This window comes from Salmo salar, chromosome 01 (genome assembly GCF_965601325.2).
Source record: "Salmo salar chromosome 01, fSalSal1, whole genome shotgun sequence".
Lineage (NCBI taxonomy): Eukaryota > Metazoa > Chordata > Actinopteri > Salmoniformes > Salmonidae > Salmo > Salmo salar.
The window spans coordinates 53,002,004-53,023,258 of NC_138291.1; the positions used below are offsets into that span (position 1 = coordinate 53,002,004).

At 41.3% G+C, this 21,255-nt stretch overlaps 1 protein-coding gene across 9 annotated transcripts in view; it reads right to left on the minus strand.

Moving 5' to 3' along the window:
• Positions 1-2,979: 2,979 nt before the first annotated feature.
• LOC106604599 (sorbin and SH3 domain-containing protein 1) overlaps positions 2,980-21,255 on the minus strand; it is an 81,933-nt gene continuing 63,657 nt past the window's right edge. For 6 of the 9 annotated variants that reach the window (XM_082975103.1, XM_082975107.1, XM_082975096.1 and 3 more), the window contains 12 exons: positions 19,130-19,206; positions 18,662-18,835; positions 14,355-14,401; positions 13,969-14,083; positions 13,399-13,524; positions 12,922-13,116; positions 12,137-12,685; positions 11,271-11,369; positions 10,608-10,654; positions 10,470-10,522; positions 10,031-10,137; positions 2,980-7,955 (listed from right to left, as the gene is read on the minus strand). In XM_082975103.1, the coding sequence (XP_082831229.1) occupies positions 7,905-7,955; positions 10,031-10,137; positions 10,470-10,522; positions 10,608-10,654; positions 11,271-11,369; positions 12,137-12,685; positions 12,922-13,116; positions 13,399-13,524; positions 13,969-14,083; positions 14,355-14,401; positions 18,662-18,835; positions 19,130-19,206 (1,640 nt within the window). In that variant the 3' untranslated portion in view covers positions 2,980-7,904. The remainder of the gene's footprint in view (positions 7,956-10,030; positions 10,138-10,469; positions 10,523-10,607; positions 10,655-11,270; positions 11,370-12,136; positions 12,686-12,921; positions 13,117-13,398; positions 13,525-13,968; positions 14,084-14,354; positions 14,402-18,661; positions 18,836-19,129; positions 19,207-21,255) is intronic. The other 3 variants (XM_045719282.2, XM_082975108.1, XM_045719340.2) reach the window with 3 other exon arrangements.

The following is a 21,255-nucleotide window of genomic DNA, read 5'->3' on the forward strand; positions in this document are numbered from 1 at the left end:
AAGAAATAAAACAACAGTAAAAAGACAGGCTATATACAGTAGCGAGGCTATAAAAGTAGTGAGGCGACATACCCGACACCGGTTAGTCAGGCTGGTTGAGGTAGTATGTACATGTAGATATGGAGTGACTATGCATATATGATGAACAGAGAGTAGCAGTAGCGGGGTTGAGAGAGTAGCGGGGTTGAGAGAGTAGCAGTAGCAGTAGAGGGGTTGGCGGGTGGTGGGTGGGACATAATGCAGATAGCACGGTTAGCCAATGTGCGGGAGCACTGGTTGGTCGGGCCAATTGAGGTAGTATGTACATGAAAGTATAGTTAAAGTGACTATGCATATATGATAAACAGAGAGTAGCAGCAGCGTAAAAAGAGGGGTTGGGGGGGGGCACACAATGCAAATAGTCCGGGTAGCAATTTGATTACCTGTTCAGGAGTCTTATGGCTTGGGGGTAAAAACTGTTGAGAAGCCTTTTTGTCCTAGACTTGGCACTCCGGTACCACTTGCCATGTGCTAGTAGAGAGAACAGTCTATGACTGGGGTGGCTGGGGTCTTTGACAATTTTTAGGGCCTTCCTCTGACACCGCCTGGTGTAGAGGTCCTGGATGGCAGGCAGCTTAGCCCCAGTGATATACTGGGCCGTACGCACTACCCTCTGTAGTGCCTTGCGGTCAGAGGCCGAGCAATTGCCGTACTAGGCAGTGATGCAACCAGTCCAGATGCTCTCGATGTTGCAGCTGTAGAACCTTTTGAGAATCTCAGGACCCATGCCCATCAAGAGACTATGACTCCGATGGCTTAGCCACAATGTCACACAGAAGGCCCAGATATAGACTCATTATGGACTTATGTCCCAATGTGGATGAAGTCGATCTTTGCCGGCATATGTGGACTCTCTGGCTAGAGGGTCTTGTACACTCTGATCTACTATGACCTTGTTGGTCATCCATGCCTTGAATCTTGGTCACATACTGTATACTAGACCATACTATCTTGCCTAAATTGACAATTTGTCTGGCCTAGATGGTCATATGCACTCCAACTGTCACGGCTGTTTGAAAGAGCGGACCAAGATGCAGCGTTTTCGTAGTTCCACATGTTTTATTTAAATCAGTGAAACCGAATGCAACAATTAACACTTTAGGTAAATACAAAACAACAAACCGTGACGCTGGAGGAACATAAACCTCACAAAGAACAATCACCCACAAACACCTGTGGGACAAACCTAAACTTAAATAGGACCTCCAATTAGAGACGACAACCTGCTGCCTCTAATTGGAGGTCATGCCAAATAACACCAACATAGAAATACAAACCTAGAACCAAAACATAGACATACAAAAACCAGACAATCACGCCCTGACCTAATCTACCATAGAAAATAACACTCACTATGGTCAGGACGTGACACCAACCTTCTACTCTGTACAGCTAAAGGAGGTTCCGTCCATCTTTTCTTTGTTTCTCCTTTGCTGCTGCTGCTGCTGCTGCTTGCTCTTTGGGGGTTTAAGCTGGGTTGTTGTTAAGGACTCCATGACAATCGTTGTGAAAAGGGCTATTTAAATAACATTTGTATTCATTGATTTTGATGTGCTGCACCAATGCATCATTTGTGGAAGGATTTTCTCCTTTTCTGTTCCTTTCTTCATGATCTCAAAATGAGCTTGATTGATGTTATCTATCTAGACTGTTACTACAATCATAAACGAGAATTGTGAATTGCTCCAAAATGGAAATGTTCTCTTCTGAAATATAATTTGAGGATTGGTGAGTGGCATTTGGCACCCACAAGCACTTGAGGTACACTGTACGTGCCCATGAAATCACAAAGGCCCTGGGTCCAGACAATTTCAAAGGCCTTTCTGTGTTCCGTGAATTTAGTGTCATGTCACGCAGTATCTACATTCACAGCTAGGGGAAAGACGGCAGCAGTAGACAACTGTATGGCACAGAAATAATATTCTGTTACGTACGTTTCCCATGGCAGTTCACCATTATATAATAATCTGTTTATGATGTTGTACATGGCACCGTTGTAATCATTGACCATCAAAACGTAGACATTACATTTTCTATGTTATAATGTTTGGTTCAGGAGATATGATGCAAAATACATTATTTGGTTATGGTGGAAAATGTTTTTTTTTTTTTTTGCGATGGCTCCATATTTGAAAATGTTCAGGGCCCCAAACTGTGCAAGTGTAACAAGTTTCATGATTTTATGAAAAAGTTTACATTTTAAGAGTAAGATAGTAGACAAGCAAATTAATGTAGGCCCTACACAGAAACTGTCCTACTAGGCCTACTGTATTGGGGCCTCCCAGTGCATGATCGAGTAGGCCTAACAAAGCAATATAAATCGTTTGAACTGTATTGATCACTTTCAAATCAGAGGTTCAATTGGGATGTTGTTGGTGGTGTCAGCCTCACTGTAGCCAAAATGGTTTACTTTTCCATGATCATTTATGTGAAACATACGGCCCACAGATCGGATCCGGCCCACTAAGGGGTCCAATATAATCAATATACTTTATTAGAATGACAAACTAAACTGTGTAGGAATGATAATGGACCTACATTTAAACAGTTTCTTGACTGTGTCCAGCTCACTAATAATCATCCAAATTAAATAAATATAGACAGTCAGGGAGTATTGAAAATTTAAAAAATGATGGATAGAGCACTACAGTTTGACAGCGAGGAAATATAAAAACATTTCAGTGCAGCCCTTCGGACCTTGTGGAAGACCGAATGCGGCCCCCGTGGCAAAATGAGTTTGCACTGATTATATAATCAGCGTTATCCATGACATCTCAGGTTCTCTGGAGTATACCTGCGTCTGCGAGTCTGTTCTGTGTACAGTATGGGTTTGTGAGAAAATGATCAGACTAAGCTTAGTCCAAAAACATTTTTTTTTAACCCTTCAGTTGTTTCAAAGTTAGACCTATTACATGACATTAGACACATGGTACTTCAGGATGCTTTATATAGTTTATTAAATATTGCATAATACCAAAATCACAGCAGTAAATAGTGTTGTCTTCATTTTAATATTGACACTGAAACAGCACTGCAAAAAAAAAAAGCAAACAAACAAAACCTGTTGCAGGTTGTGCATCTTGGCAAACTAAAGAAAATAATATATCTAGTATTGTCACACACCGGATAGGTGCAGTGAAATGTGTTGTTTTACAGGGTCAACCATAGTAGTACGGCACCGCTGGAGCAAATGAGGGTTAAGTGCCTTGATTATTAATAATTTATTTGAAGCTGTGTTACACTTTAGTCAAGGTACTGGTACAGTAGTGGTACTTAGTACATGTATTCTCCCATCAAGGACTAAATCTAATGGTAAAAACAATAGTAATATCCTTAAATATGACATATGGATACATTTCTGTAATAATCAATAAAAGCAAATGAAAATTAGGCACAATTTGTATCTGAAATAAGGCATTACGATCCTCACAAAATGGCAGCGTAATGTTACTTCATATGCATCAAACTGTCTGTGCTAAATAACTCTTCACTCTGTGCTTTGCCCCCAAAAAAATCATTCAGGTAAATAAGCTGGAACAACTGATAGAGCTATATGTGACTTTTCCCATCACTTGGATTCCATACTTCTTTATTATACATATTTACAATCCTTATTGTGCCAGGCTGTTTAATGGTTTACATGTTCATTCAAGCTGAAAGCACTGATCCTTTTTACATAATGTGTGTATACAGTACTCCACAATCATACATCCTGCGATGTTTCACGGAGCACATTATCACATCAACATTCTACACGGACTTGTAAGGCTATCATACGATTCCACAAGAAGAGTGATTGCTTGTTGCCATAGTCTAACAAGCAGCCAGTTTGACATGGAACAGACCTTTCCTTATTAAATTGTCCCTGGATCTTTATAAGCTTTGTTTTGACTTCGGATGTCTGTGTTGGAGAAGGGTAGTATCTATAGTGCAAGTGCTAGCATGGGGGAACCACATCATTAAATAGAACACATTGTGTTATACTGTATCTCTATGTGGTAAACAGCTCACAGCTGAGTCATAATACAGCCACCACTCAGATTATCCTTCAGAAACATAAATTATGGCAGTTATGTACAGCAGACCAAGGGGAAATGTAAATGTAAGAAACACTACTTACAAAAACACATGGATGGCCATACAGTCGAACCACATGAGGCTGCTGAGGGGAGGACGGCTCATAATACTGGTTGGAATGGAGTAAATGGAATGGTATTAAACACATAAGAACCATGTGTTTGATGTGTTCGATACGGGTCCATTGATTCCGTTCCAGCCATTACTAAGAGCCCGTCCTTCCCAATTAAGTTACCACCGGCTGCCTGTGAGTAGAACACCTCATCTATGCTTCACTGTTGCCGCAAAATACCTCTTGATAGTCATATGAATGATTTAGAGACAAACTCAGCACAATGTAACTGGTTTGGTAAAAACAACTGTCACACAAGACTATTCTCATCAATGTTGGCTGTTGGCTATAAAAAAGCTAGGGATAAACGATGTTGAATGTTTGAGTGTTGTATTGTCTCATGTCAATGACAAACATTGTAACAGCTTGACAGAATTAAGCTTTCTATTCCTTTCAAGTACAACAGACAAATGAGTAAACAGGCAGAGCTGTACTTCATTGTAGAATAAATATCTCACAAGGTAACATGATAGGGGGTAGCCACTTAATAACTCCAAACCACGTCCCAATCTGGTCAATGCTAATCATCACTGCACTACTGTAGCTAACTTCATCAAGTGGAAAAATAAAGATATGTAACATATAAATAATCTTAATCAGTATCACTCCAGGAACTAGATAAACAAAAAAGGTAATACTACTAGTTAGATGTTGATAGTCTTACTGATATACTCTAATTTAAGTTATACTGCCTAGTGAACCTAGACTGTCACTCATGACATTTAGGATTTCGCTGAAGAACACATAGCAGTTAGTCATAAAGAGGAAGAAGTTGATATGACCAAGTTAAGAGAGAAGAAAGTAGAGCTGCCACAACACAAGGCATCCTTTTTTCAATCTACCAAGTTTTCAGAATATACAGTATTCTGACATGGTGCATGCCTTTTACCAGTTTACAAATCTGATGAAGCTTTCAAATTGGGGACCTCTGTCCTCACAGGAAGATGCTTTGATATCTCCTCACAGGAGATGCTTCGATGCTTTGATATCCGAATTCAAAGCAACCTTCCTTGAGGGAGTAGTCCAGCTCAAAGATAATTAGTCATGTTTTTCTTGTTGTGCCTAGACCTCAACATAATGATGGCACTAACCTTTTTAAGCGAAGAAAATTACATGTCCGATAAAATAAAAAATAATTTGTCGCTAAACTTTCCAAATGTTTATTTTTTTTGTCAGTCAAATTAATAATGCGAGAAATGCCGGTGGTAACCTTTAATAAGAAAATATTGATATAATATCATATCGAAGTTAACTTGGGAGTCATGTGACATGTTGTGTGGTTGTCCCACTACAACTCTGGAAAGCATGCAGTTTATTAGGCTATAGATTAAATAAGTTATGATGAACTTTACAGGGTGGTGAAAGTGCATGGAGATGAGCTTAATGCTCCATTCCAATAAATATTCTAGTGACATGATAATTGATGCTTGGCTGCTGTTTGACAATTAAAATAATCACATCATGTAGGCTAGCCTACTCGCACTGTATCTGCAAACTGTTGGCTAAAAGCGCACGTGCCAAGACCAGAGTGGGCATATTCTCTATATAACACAACATTCTTGTGACAAAACCATCAGTAGCGTTGAAAATGCGATGGAAACACATTTCACTTTTTGGGGCATGGGAATTTAAGCGCAAAAATTATATTTATGTGCGCTACGTCATCACGCAGAGCCTTTTCTCCACAACAAGTCAATTTGATTCAAACACATCTCTGGTGGGAAAATGTGCATACTGTTTTTATGCGGATTGTCGAATATTCACATTCAAATCTATCGCCAATTGGATGGAAACCTAGCTATTGATACAGTTAAGTGCTTAAAAAAAAGGTGGCATACCACGCCTGTCCTGTGGTTCCACTGGAGCCAGTTTAGTTTAGGCAGCTGTCTGCCACCAGCTACCTCACAGGAATCACAGAAGATCACACTCACTCACTCATTAGCTCATACACACACGAGCTATCTTCATCAGGTACATACATAGCACTGCCAGTCTTCCTGATTGCATTCATTACTTCATCTGACAGAAAGCTTAGCTAATATGTTTGATCATTGGGATTTCTATCATGCAGATGAACGTGCTCGAATTATAGTACAGACCTTGAATAGATACCAGAGGCAATACTAAAATGGCATTGGAAGCTTTTGGACTACATTGAGGTAAGAGTGTTCTGCTATTTGTATAAAGACTACAAGACTACATTGTCACAAACATAGCTTTCTAACTTTTAGTGCATTCTGAGCTAACAAAATCAAGCCATTCCACGATGATACACAATATAGCAGGCCTATAAATTTGTTTCTTTAAGTTCGCTGTCAGGTCAATGTTTTTTTTTTAATTTAAACCAAGGAATATGGTCTGTTGGACACTGTCCAAGTATGTCCCATCACATACAGGCTGGTACATTCATGGTATGTCCAACCAAACACTACTGGTTACTGGGTTATACTAGGGGGAAAAAATGTCTTCTAGACGGCTTAGCAAGTCATGTCAACCTTCAAATATATCTGCATTCAAAGTTAAATAAAAATACTTTTCCCAACATAGGTCCTGAAAGGTAGCTGATGAATAACAGCTCCCATCTCTCTTAGTGCATCAACTACACATTTGAGCCCTCCTGATCCATCATGGAGGTTATAAGAACCGCTCTCTTGATCCATAAACTGCTCTGCTACTGCCCCCTCATATAGATAGACATTCATGTGCTTCAAAAATACTTCGTATAGTAGTTAACAAATAACAAGAACACACCGCAAGTACTATACCCACTGTATAAGAATATACACCGAGTGTACAAAACATTAGGAAAACCTGCTCTTTCCATGACAGACTGACCAGGTGAATCCAGGGAAAACCTATGATCCCTTATGTCATTTGTTGAATCCACTTTAAATCAGTGTAGATGAAGGGGATGAGACAGGTTAAAGAAAGATTTTTAAGCCACGAAACAGTTGAGATATGGATTGTGTATGTGTGCTATTCAGAGGGGGAATGGGCAAGACAAAAGATTGAAGTGCCTTTGAACGGGGTATGGTAGTAGGTGACAGTCGCACCGGTGTGTCAAGAACTGCAACAATGGTGGGTTTTTCACGCTCAATACTTTCCCTTGTGTATCAAGAATAGTCCAACACCCAATAGACATCCAGCCAACTTGACACAATTGTGGGAAGCATTGGAGTCAACATGGGCCAGCATTCCTGTGGAACGCTTTTGACACCTTAAGTCCATGCCCCGATGAATTGAGGCTGTTTTGAGGGTAAAAGGGGGTGCAAGTCAATATTAGGAAAGTGTTCCTAATGTTTTGTACACTCAGTGTATACCGCAGTGTGTGACATTGAATTGTTTTACAAAAAATTCCATTGTCAGAATATCATATGATAAATTCAGCCATGTACTGTGCAGGACGTGGTTAGGGTATGTGTACACCACGCTGATGATTGGGCAGAGTGTCAACAGCTAGCTTTCTCCTATCGTCAACTCATGCACACTAACATACCTCAGACCAAACTGATCACTTACATTAGACAAACGTATTCACTTGACTAAATGACTGTCCTAATTTAAACAGTCAATAGTAATAGTAATTATTTCCCAACACTCAACAGGCAACCAAGGGTTAGAGCTAGGTTCTCCTCACACTATAAATGTTTGTTGACAGGTTATAAGTTGACCTCTTTTACGTAATTTCCTGGAAACGTGCCAAACTGTTTTGTCCTCTTCGAGGTACCTGAGAACGAAACAACAACAACATTTGTTAGTCTTTGCAATCAAATGTGCCTACTTATGTGATATAATAGCAACCACTACCATTGAGTATATAAACATAAACGCATACGTTTTGAACTCTACGGGCTCTATTTTTGGGCCAAACGAACGCTCTTTGGCAATTTCGAGTTGTTAAAAACCAGAGCTTTGCTATGGCGCCAGGGTTCGTAATTGACCTGTCTTATATCAGCTCGCTTGCGCTGTGGTGGAAGGGGTGGAAATATTTGATGTGTGTCATTAAAAACATATGCCAATTTCAAGTAGCGCTACTGGTGATATTTAAGATACTAAAAGCTGGTTTTAGCAGTAATCCAATTGGTTATGGCATCGTTTTTGTCAGCGGAGGCGCATAGTAGCCTGATCAGTAGCCTATAACCAATGTTTTATTCAAATATATTCCAGCAGCAAAAGAGTCAACTGCCATTACCGTATTTCTTCATATTGGACATTATTTTTGTCCATGCAGCTTCTGTGAAAGGTTAGGACACATTAGGCCTATGTGAGATTCCCATCGAATGAAAGGTGTCAGTGACTGTAGGAAGTCTGTTTAGAAACATCAAGTTATTACAATAGACTGCTTATTGTTTTTCCTTGATCATTTTGTTAAAAAAAAAATAGTGTCTTACACTTTCATCTGTTGGACCTAACTGTCCAATCGCAGGAATTCCAATCGCGGTGCTTAGTGCAGAATATGCTTGTAGCCTAGGCTATTTGCCTGTTAATTTGTTTACCTTCCACGTGGCAAAGCCACTAACAGGCTATATCAATGGCAATGGTAGGCTAATCTTATTATAATGTCCGGGCAATATCCATTTGTCCATGGCTCGAACATACAGTGCATTTTTGAAATGCAAATGCAATGTGTGTAGATAAATATTTGAAGCCCCCCCCCAAAAATACTAGATTGGCTAAATGTTTGTTATAACTAGGCCTATTGTAGGGTTACTGTATACTATTTAATAAACAATACTCAATGTATAGGACAAACATCCATGCCTCCTGCCGAAGTGCCCTTATGCCTAGGTGTGCACCAGTGGAGGCTGCTCAGGGGAGGATGGCTCATAATAATGGCTGGAACTGAGCGAATTTAATGGCATCAAACACGTGGAAACATGTAATTGATTGATTTGATACCGTTCCACCTTTTCCACGAGCCCGTCCTCCCCAATTAAGGTGCCACCAACCAACCTCCTGTGTATAAACAGTGAGAGTGGACATTCCCCCTTTCTCTTTATATTCAATCTTTATCCAGCTCCTGTGAAAAGTTTGGATGTGCGTAAAACCCTCCATTGTCTAAGTTGCCTTGTCTGTATTATAAGCCCACGGGGAGTAATTATGGTGCCTGTAACTATTTAGACATAGCCCCATTTTTATTAGAATTATGCACTGTCTTTTTAGTCCTCATCAATAACCTAGTGAATTTAATCTTGCTTATTGACTACTTTTGGCATGTCCATGTCCAATTTACAGTAGGCCTAGCCCCTACAGCCCCTACAAAACAATGTATTTCCATATTGAAGCAATGCAATTTGAACAATGTGGACTGCAAACATATTCAACATATTTAGCAAATATGGGGGAGGCTATTTAACAAACTAGGAGTTGATGACAACGCAATACATAAAAGACCGTAAATACACAACTTAAAGTGACCACATATTTAGCCATTGAGCACGTTCTGATTGGCCAGTGAGGTGTCAAGCCGCGACGCACCCACACCTTGTTTATTCATCAAGACTCAGCTACCGCCTGCTACTGCGCCAATAATTCCGGTTGTGAAAATAGCTCAAATATTTTAGACACACCCCAAAACCTATAGCGCTACTGCCAGCGCTAAGATTGACCATTGTGTTAGGTTTGCGAAAATAGAGCCTGATGTGTTTGAACCTCCTCTATATGCACATTTCTGAGAAACTACCCACATGGCAGTTTTACCCTCTGCTGTCACTCTGCTGTCACTCTGCTGTAACCCTATATGGATGAATGTGACTATGACCATATCTTTGGGGAATCCATCCTGAGCCCCCAGGCACATACCAACAAACCAGCCATCATCGCACTTCTCCATGACACTGACAAGATCTCCCTCCTGCAGCTCCAGCTCATCTTCATTCTGTGGCACGTAACTGTACAAAGCCTGGAAACTGTAGGATAACATTACATGAAGTCAGAACTACAACCACAAAAGGACTTGAGAGACATAGTATCAAAAAAGAAATATGAGATGCATTTACAAGACCAGGGTAGTGTTCAATAGACACCAAATGGATTAAAACCAACTGAAACAGGGAGCGACTACTGGGACTCATTTTAGCTTTCTATTGCAAAGCATTTTAAACTCTTTTCCGTGGCATGCCCTAATGAACATGACTCGGTTGAACTGGGGCCTTAAGTCAGAGTACAACAGTAAAACAGAAACCAGAGTATCCAGAGCTCAGACTAGACGTAGGGACAGACGTCAGACGGCCATACTCACATTCCACAGCTGAGACGGCTTGGCTCCGGGCTGCTACTGTGGGACTGGGGTTGCTGGGAAATGATGAGAGATTGTTTACTGGGGTGGAGTCTGTGGAGGACAGAGTCATTGGGGTGGGGGGAGAGGGTGCTGCAGTACCTCACCGAGGTCTCGGCTATATTCATGATCTCATTACACACCGCCTCCTAGTGACAGTGGTCAGGTCAGAGGTCAGAGAGAGAATTCCCAGTCAGCCCAGAAGGAGAGATGAAGGAGTTGGGTAGAGGGGCAGGGCAGGGAGTTAGAGGGAGGTAGGAGGTCCAGTGAGTAGCAAGGCAGAAAGGGAGGGATCCGTTAGAAACCAGGAAAAACCAGGAAAGTCGTGAAACACCAGAAGAGATGGTGGTGGAGTCCGGCCGAGGGGTAAGCATGGAAGAGCAAGACACTAGAGTGAGTGGCATATAGAATGAACACAGTCACAATGAACTATTAGTTCATGTCTGATACTATTCAAAAGATGATATGCACAATTAGTGGGGAGGAAAAGATGACAGCAAGGTCATGCAAAAATGCTGTCATATTAATCTTATTGACTTGTTCTTCACAGAAACTCAAAGTAACAGCCTGTAGCTGAGTTGGGGTTTAGGATAAACGATTAGTTAAGTGATGAAGTTCAGTTAAATTAACAGTGATGAGTTAAAGCAAGCGATCATCATAGATCATGATAAATAAATCCCCACCACATATTTCTTATCCAGAAATACCAGACATATCACTTTTCAAACATTATCGTCGCCCACAAAAGGCAAATCAGCACCTTACCGTGAATGAGTTAGCATTCATGTTGTTGGCCTGGATGTCAAACAACATGACAGGGCTTCTGGAGGTTCTTCCATGGTAGTCGCTATCATTCTTCACCAGCTGTTAAGAGGAACACACACATTAGACTCTATGGTTCACAAATAGGAGTTCCCCACTGGGTACAGATGTCAATTCAACGTCTATTCCACGTTGGTTCAAATTACATGGAAACAACGTTGATTCAACCAGTGTGTACCCACTGGGTGATGTCTGGAAGATGTAATTCATTTCCAACAGCGTGCTGTAAATACAATCGTAGTGGAAGTCAATTTACACTGTTTGTTAGAAAAATCCATAGACATATCTCTCAAACAAAAGTTATTTTCTATAAAAACATTCATACATTTGTTTCAGATTGTTCACAAACCAGTCTTAATCCTCAAATAGTAATCAAATTGGCTTCTCTATGACAATATTTTCCAATATGATGGTATAATTGTGGGGGTCAAGAATCTGCAACCCCTCTGAATCATTCAACACATTACAAACATGGTTTCCGTTCCAAACACCTGAGATAAATCTTCATATGAAAACCCAATTTAACACTCAAACATGTGCATGTTAGTAGCGCACACACACACAAAAAAAACATGCAGACCAAAATATGACACAGGAGTCGTTAAGCTCTGCTTGACTGCATTGGAGGAAGGTCAACTTTAGGTCAACATTACAGTTAGTCGTCATTCACTATCTATTGCACAATTATCTATCTAGAGGCAGCGACAACAGAAACATCCTATTATTGTGGCTCATGGAGGGAAGAACTCCAGTTCTAACCACAGTGAGCCCGAGATGCAACACTGCACACCATGCAGTTGATCAGATACCTCTGCAGGGCTATTTCGCCAGCTGCCCAGGGCTTCGCGGCCAGTGCCCCTGTCTCCCTCTGTCCCCTCCCCCTCCATCAACTCCCTCTCCAGGATGCTCAAGGGGCTGGCCCCTGTCAACCAGCTCTCCAGGCCCGCCCCTCCACAGGGGCTCAGGCTGCGGGACAGACGAGGAGAGGGAGGGGAGAGCAGGAAGTCCTCCCCCTGGGGCGGGGTGAAGGTGAGGTAAGGGGTGGCCGAGCCAGGGCGGGGCGGGTAGGGCGGGGGCAGGGGGGAGGCGGAGGGGGAGGCCATGGGAGAGATGCAATAGGGGCTGCCGTAGATGGGGGGCACGGGGCTGGCAGACTTGGAGGGGGGCAGGTACTCGCCCCAGCGGTAAGACACGGAGGGGAGCGGGGGTAGAGGAGGGGTGGGGGCAGTGGGGGGGCTGGCACCCCCTATGGTCAGGGAGATCCACTCAGAGGAGATGGCATGGACCTCGGGGGACACAGAGCGGCGGGGGAGGGGCAGGGGGGATGTGGTGAGCCGGTTGTTACGGACACGGTTCAGCTTATAGACCAAAATGACCATCCAGAGAGAGGAGGACGAGGGACAGAAACGGAAAGATTAAACATTAGACATGAGTATGAATAAACAAAACACAAATAATAAAGTTAAAATAAATACAATACTAGTCCACAAAAGTAAACAAAAAAAACTGAGACAAACTTGGAGTGTATAGGATTGTTGTATTCCTGGACATACAGCTATACAAGAGAGTGTGTGTGTGTGGAGCGTGTCATTACCTGAGGGGAAGCATTGAGGCTGCGGTGAGGTGATTGGCCAATGGGGGGGTCTGGGTAATCCAATCCATTCTTTACTCTGGGTCGTTTGTGCACCTCTATGTAGGTGACTGGGAATATACCCTGACGATTGGTGCCAGAGACTTTGCCCTCGTACCAGTTCTCATCGACCCTGCGAATCAGGATGATCCTCTCTCCCTGTAGACACACATTGGCATCCCGTTAGCTCATTTAGATGCATGATATAACAAACCATTATACTGTATAAGATAACATAATATAACATTAAAGCAAGCACAAACTAAACACCATCAGCACACACAAGATTTCTGATAAGCATACTGTATTTCCTGTATCCTGAAACTATGACGGTACTATGTTGCAATACTTTGTGATTTCCGTCTGTATTACGTAAAAAAAGGAACAAAAATGTTACAACTGCTCCGAACCTCAATACCCTTAAAACCTAGTTCTTTTTACCTTTCTGAAAGACATCTCCACCACCGTGTCCCCTGTAAAGTTGAAGCGTGCAATGGCCTCTCCATACTCCAGCACCTGCACGGGGGCACTCTTCTTTGGCTGGGCCTTCTCCGTGGGGGGAAGGAGCTGGAGAAAACATACACACAAAGCCCAAAATACACATCGGTCAATGTCAATGTTAGGATCTAGTGTCAAGTTCAGGAGGCAATCAGTCAAAGTCAATGATAGGTACTGTAACAGTGTCACACTCAAGAGGGAACACTGTAGTAGAACATTTTGCAACAGGAAACAAATATCTGCGTTTTTCCATGGACAAGGTGGCACCTCCCTGTTTCAAAACAGTTTCTTCTTATTGAACACGACTCCAGTGAATATCAATCATGGGCCTCTTCCACGGTTGAACTTTTCAACTGACTGGTGTCATAACCTTGAAGAATTGACTTGTGTCATAATAACACTGCAATGACTGGTCAATTTGGCACATCAGTCTGTACCGTACTGTAGTGAGTTCCATTTAGTAACAAAAAGGTCAGAGTTCATTTTCAGTTACAATATTGGAAGTGTTTGCACCTCAACATAACTCCGTGGGAAGATGCCGACTCTGCCGTGATGCTCCCCTTCAAACCAATTATTATCCACCTGTCGAATGATGTACACAATGTCTCCCTTTTGAAATGGTAACTCCCTGAAAAAGAGATTAAAAATATGAGCAATATGACAAAAGCAGAAATATGACCACATATCAACCACATGAAACATTTCACTATAAGACTTTGAGGTCTACCCACGTGTAAATTGCTATGTGAGAGTGGAGATGAATATAAACCACCAGTCAGTCACACTAATGCCTATATTGTACAGTCACACACCAAGGCTTATATTTCGCTGCAGCTTAACGTATTTTGTGCATGTTCTTGAAATCACTCATGATATGTGCGTCAATGAGTTTTACCCACTTTAGAGTCTCCGCTCTGAAGTCAAACCGAGCCAGGGCTGGAGTTCTCTGGAAAACAAACAAAGCAGGGACTGTTAGAAAATAAGGATGGATAAAGGAGCCTGGACTCCCATGCCCTGTGGCATGTACTGAACATTGGTTATTCAGTTCAGGCTGGCCTTGCATGCCAGGTTGCGAGGTTCACACAAATCTTCCAATTTATGTTCACGTGAATTACTGCTGGTGCTTACAGTATATCTTTATATCCTGTAGTAAGACATTATTTATTCATAAAAGTTGAGGCACATGAAAAAAATCTCTTGTTCATGTCAAGCTGCAATAAACATTTGTTTTCTTCTCCAAAGCATATAAAGCACTGCAAATTAACAATAATATAATAACATAATATGATTCCCGAATGTATAAAAACAAACATATAATCCAGAGTAACAATTTGTACTGGTCACATACAACGGTAATTAGTTAAAATGCTTAAATGTTTTTGGGTGCTAAATTTAACTTCTGAGCTCATCTGGTTTTTAGTTGTGCCCTTTCAGTGTCCCTGATCCACTGAGAATATTCTAGCAATGACAGGAATGAAACGACTCATGTGACTGTTTCTGTACGGTGGTGGTAAATACTGAGCTACTGTGTCAAACAGATGCCAAAAGAGCAGGCAGGCTGATTAAAATGTAGTAAATGTGTGTGTCAGGGAAAACAGAATGAAAGGCAGATTTATCATGATGACATACAGTACTTTTGGCAGATTTATTTAGCTGGTCCCTGAAAATAGAGTAGAGAGCATACTCTTTGTCGTCCGGGTTTGGCCGGAGTAGGCCGTCATTGTAAATAAGAATTTGTTCTCAACTGACGTGCCTAGTTAAATAAAGGTTAAATAAAACATTTTTTTTTAAACTTTTTGGAAGTGTATGGTATTGTAAAAAGGTATGTTGAGACGGTAAATCACAAACATAGTGGGTGAATAAAACTGTAGAACCTATATTGTGCTAACCTGTACAAAGTGTTATGTTGAACCTTGGAATGTGTTTATAGCTACAACTACTATCACAATAGCTTGATTCATCCATATTCAGGCAAGCAAGGTCAAATCATGATGTAAATATATTTAAATCGTTGTAGTTAGAGGAGTCATGCCCACAGGGTCACATGCCCCTCAGATCTGTACTGTTTAAAAAATGTAAACTACCCAGAAATATTTTGGGTTGTTGTTATTTCTCTGTAATACTACTAGCCACCTGGCAATTTGATGAAGTTGGCTTTAGCTAGCCCAGATAGGTTCCCAATCTCCCAACCTCATAACGACAGTGCCTTCATAAAGTATTCACACCCCTTGACTTTTTCCACATTTTGTAGTTACAGTGGGATTAAAATGGATTTGTCATTTTTTTTGTCAACAATCTACACAAAATACTCTGTAATGTTAAAGTTGAAGACAAATTCTAACATAAGAAATGAAAAACCTGAGTCAATACATGTTAGAATCACCTTTGGCAGTGATAACAGCTGTGAGTCTTTCTGGGTAAGTATCCAATAGCTTTCCACACCTGGATTGTGCAACATTTACCATTATTATTTTCAAAGTTCTTCAAGCTCGGTCCAATTGGTTGTTAATCATTGATAAAAAAAACATTTTCAGGTCTTGCCATAGATTTAATTGTTTTGCCACATTTTTTTGCAGTATAACTTTAGTGCCTTGTTGCAAACAGGATACATGTTTTGGAATACTTTTATTCTGTACCTGCTTCCTTCTTTTCACTCTGTCAATTAGGTTAGTATTGTGGGGTAACTACCATGTTGATCCATCCTCAGTTCTCTCCTATCACAGCCATTATACTCTCTTAAAGTCACCCATTGGCCTCATGGTGAAATCCCAGCGATTTCCGATTTCCCTGAGCGATTTCCTTTCCAGCAACTGAGTTAGTTTGGAAGGACGCCTATATCTTTGTAGTGACTGGGTGTATTGATACACCATCCAAAGTGCTCAAATGGATATTCCAATGTCTGCTCTTTCTATTTTTACCCGTCTACCTATAGGTGCCCTTCTTAGCGAAGCATTAGAAAACCTCCCTGGTCTTTGTGGTTGAATCTGTGTTTGCAATTCACTGCTCGACTGAGGGACCTTACAGATAATTGTGTGTGTGGAGTACAGAGATTGAGGTAGTCATTCAAAAATCTTGTTAAATACTATTATTGCACAGAGTGAGTCCATGCAACTTATTATGCGACTTGTTAAGCAAATTTTAACTCCTGAACTTATTTAGGCTTGCCATTACAAAGGGGTTGAATACTTATTGACTCAAGACATTTCAGTTTTTCATTTTTTATGAATTAGTAAACATTTCAAAAAACATAATTACATGTTGACATTAAGGGGTATTGTTCAATTTAATCAACTTTAAATTCAGGCAGTAACACAACAAGATGTGGAAAAAGTAAAGGGTTGTGATACTTTCTGAAGGCACTGTAGCTACCTACCAAGAAGCCATTTCAGGCTATCAATCAAGTTAAAGAAGCTATACTGAACAAAAATATAAATGTAATGTAAAGTTTTGGTCCCATAGTTCATGAGCTGAAATAAAAGTTCCCAGAGATCTTCCATACGCACAAAAAGCTTATTTCTCTCAAATGTTGTGCAGAAATAAGTTTACATCCCTGTTCGAGAGCCTTTCTCCTTTGCCAAGATAATCCAGCCACCTGACAGGTGTGGCATATGAATAAACTGATTAAACAGCATGACACAGGTGCACCTTGTGCTGGGGACAATAGAAGGCCACTCTAAAATGTGCAATTTTGTCACACAACACAATGCTACAGATGTCTCAAGTTGAGGGAGGGAGCGTGCAATTTCGGTCTTTAATAAAGCCCTTTTGTGGGGAAAAACTTATTCTTATTGGCTGGGCCTGGCTCCCCAGTGGGTGGGCTTGGGCCCATGCCCTCCCAGGCCCACCTATGGCTGGCACCTGCCTAGTCATGTGAAATCCATAGATTAGGGTCTAATTAATTTATTTCAAATGACTGATTTCCTTATATGAACTGTAACTCAGTAAAATCGTTGAAATTGTTGTATGTTGCGTTTATATTTTTTGTTCAGTATAGCTTGTCTAATTATCTTAGCTGGCATGCCTGCTAGCAAGGCTGGTAGACTTCAAAAATGACTACCAGTCAGGAGGATACAGACAGCTCATGATGTATGCTTAGATATGCAGAAAAATATACTTCTTTTTTTACATAGAATTAAGCATAACGATTATGGTTCTAGATTGCAGGAAAAAGCTGTTTCAGGTGTTTGAAAAATACTTTTGGGGTGCATGACGCCCCTGGTTATAGTCATCAGTGGGTGTTGACCCATGTTGAACGTAATAAGCAGTAAAAAGGCAGAACAATGATTCAAGCCAGAGTTACTAATGCCCTAATCACCGTAACATCTGACTCAAATGTACAGCGTTTGCTTCAACCCTTTGAAGTCTGGTCAGCTGACAAAACCATCTGTGAAAGCAGGAACCCGACTGTCTCTCCTCCCCTCACACACACAGTACAGTACAGCATACTCACACACAGTACAGTACAGCATACTCACACACAGTACAGTACAGTACACACACACATCATGTCAATGATATCATGTCACCATGTGGGACTGTGGGTGAATTAACCTTGTCGGAGTGGGCGCCCTGATTCTAGTTTGTGAGCTAGGCAGGCTACTGCCTGGGAAGGTCTCCCACTCAGAAGTACAAGATGGGATGGGGGCGGGGGTATGTTGACCTCAAGTATCCTCACTGGAAGCCCGAGGTAGGGGGGGCGTGGGGGAATCTATCAAATAGCGCACCTCTAACTTGGATTTTACGAATTGCATTAGTACTGTAATACTGTGAATATATAGTTTCACAGACATATTGTTGCATTTCTTTCTGGTTTGTATGAAATACTTAAGAATAATATAAACCCAGTCTGCACACCACCAAGGTGAAATGGTTTAGTCTTGAGTCTTGGTTGACAGTGTTGGGGGATGGGTAATGTATTGATGCTCGAGTGCCAAATCGACACAAATTTGTTTCTATTTGTCTTTGTTAATTCTTCTTGATATCTGAGTCTTATTTTTTGTAAATATTTTTAAATGTTATGATTACTTATTTTAGTTGTTCCAAATGTCTGAATAAAAATGACAGTTGATGCAGGATGGTGCTTTTTTTGGGGGGGGGGATGAAGGTGGGGTTCCCCAGGGAGCCATACAAGCTAGATCCGCCACTGCACACACACACCAAAACAGCTGTCATCTTTCACAATGAGAGGGATGGTACTGTACTGTACCTCTGATCCGGATTTCCTCTTGTCTGCGTCGTTGATGTTGATGTTGAGCAGGTCTCCGAAACGTTCGTTAGTGATGAACTGATGGTGGGTGGGAACAATTCCCGTGTGTCGCCTCGATGCTGTGTCAGCCTCCTCCTGCTCCCTCTTCAGCCGCCGTTGCTCTTCCAAGATTTTCTGTCAGGGAAACATACCATTATCTGTCATTTATTTAGCATTTTACTCGTTTTTGCATGCCACATTAATAGTTTTAAGGACCACAGACACTCCAAGATGGAGGATGGAAATGATCAGTAAAGCAATTTGAATATTGTGGAAATATTTCACAGTTTTAGTTTATGCTGGACAGTTTTTAGTAATATTTATTGTTCAAAAGGAGAGTGAAGCCCTATCAGATTTTGTTGAGAGAGGACTACAAAATAAATGTTGCAGAAACAAACAAACGATAAACAAGCAATAAACAAACATTACCTCTTTATCTCCATGGCGTCTCCTGACCACCTCATCTAGGCCGTCACCAAGGTCTCCTTGGGTCAAGGAGTCTGAATCTAATACAAAAAAAATAAAAAATTATGTCCTGAAATTCTCCAAACGGGATTCAACATTTTCCCATAACAGAGTTCATCAATAGTGCTGCTTTCAATATCTATAATATTTCAATAAAAAAAGAAATAGCTCTAACCCTATTGCAATATCACTATTCCAATAGATCTATAAAACTTATTTTGACAATGCAAGGGAACACTGTAAAATATCGAACTAGACATGCTCCGAAGAAAAGGTGTCCGTTGCAGTATGATAAAGGAAAGATACACACACTGAAAAAAATAACATATTCCCACATGCACAAAACAATAAACACAGTATGACTCAGCTTTATTTAGCTTGTTTTTATGAAAAAAAATACTAGAGGTTGATGGCTATAGAGGAAACAAAATACTGTACAAAACATTCAGATTAAAAAAAATTGTGACATGATATGGTTGATGTACAATGTAAATGCATATCACCCATCACCAATGAGTCATCTGATTTCCACACTGACATGTTTAATTTCTTCATCCCAGTTATCCCTAACTGTACTACAGTACTCATCTTGCTTCCCACGCAGCCATTAGCAATAGACATTTCACCATTCCTCAAACCAAACACCATTAGAAAACCCCTACAATTACCAACCTCTGAGACATAAATCCATGTATTATTACACAGAATATAGACAGGAAGTACCAATACCAGCTATAAAGAAATAAGAGGGAAGCACAGTCTCTCTACTTGAAATTCCAGTCTTGTCAGAATGATAAAATGGAGGATGACAGATGAAAACAGACCCGACACAGCACATTTGCTTACGCCAAAGCTGACAAAAACCGAAAGCACATAGCCTTATAAAAGATATGGTAACGCATTACTTGAGGGTGTATACTGTATGCCATATGCATTGCCATAACAATAGCCTACACCAACATTACATGGCATTTTACATGAAGATCAATACATTTGTATCTAAATGAATCCCTTTTAGCCAATCTACTTTAACACAATTCAGAGAAGTGTCATGTAGGCCTCTGACATTTTTATGTAGCTATGTATAACTCCTTTAAGATGTGTCACTGAATAAATATATTACCAAAAGTTGTCAGAATGCACTAAAGTTACAAAAGTGTTTTGTGATGGGTTTATGGAAAAGAATGTTTGTCAGGCAAGAAAATGTAACCAAACACTGCATTGTTACTGTGACACACCACACAGACAAAAAATATGGGAGGTGGTAGCATCACGTTGTGAAAAATACAGATAGAATGCAAAGAAGAAAAGCTTGGAGAAAAAAAAACACAATGAGTGGCCATAGAGATCGGCAACGGGTGTGTGGGAGAAGGGACACTCAGGTGAAAATATGGAGAGGAGATAGCCACCTCTGCGGTGAGCTGCTAGCGGCTGCAGAAGATTCCCATTGGCGTCCAAGACTCCCCTATTAGTCGGGTTGTTGTCACTGTCGGACGGTGCACCTTCCCCGTTGCCCAGCTTCTCCAGCACCTCCAAGGAAGAGAGGCGCGGTGGAATGACGGGCCCGTGATCATAGAAATGTGTCTGTGACGTTTGACCTGCCATCACCTTAGTGGCTGAGAGAGTCTTTTTGGCCTGGTGAGACCGGAGAGGCCTCTTCACCCTGAACGGTGCAGGGCCCATGAGGAAGAGGTTCGAGGGGAGAGAGGAGGAGTTCTTTATTTTCTCCTGGGTAGAAAGTTTGTCCTGCTGGGCCGTGGCCTGCTGCTGCCTCTCATGCCGCCGGATAGTGGTGAAGCGGGTATAAGAAGCTGGGCAGGAGCCTTTGCACTTGCTGCTGGGTTTATGGTGGTGGTGGTTGTGTGGGGAAGCGGACGGGGTGACTGGTGCTGGGGGACTGTTTGAGGTTCTGAAGATAGTGACCTTTGGGGCTTTCTCTGTTGGTACTGGGGCTTTCTCTGTGGGGCCGTGCTTCTCTGTCTCTGACTCAGTACCAGAGAGGGACTCGGCTCTCAGTGTGTCACTGTACTCAGAGGATCCCACCATCTCGCTGCCTGACAGAAACGCCTTCACTCGGGCTGCCTTGCCGT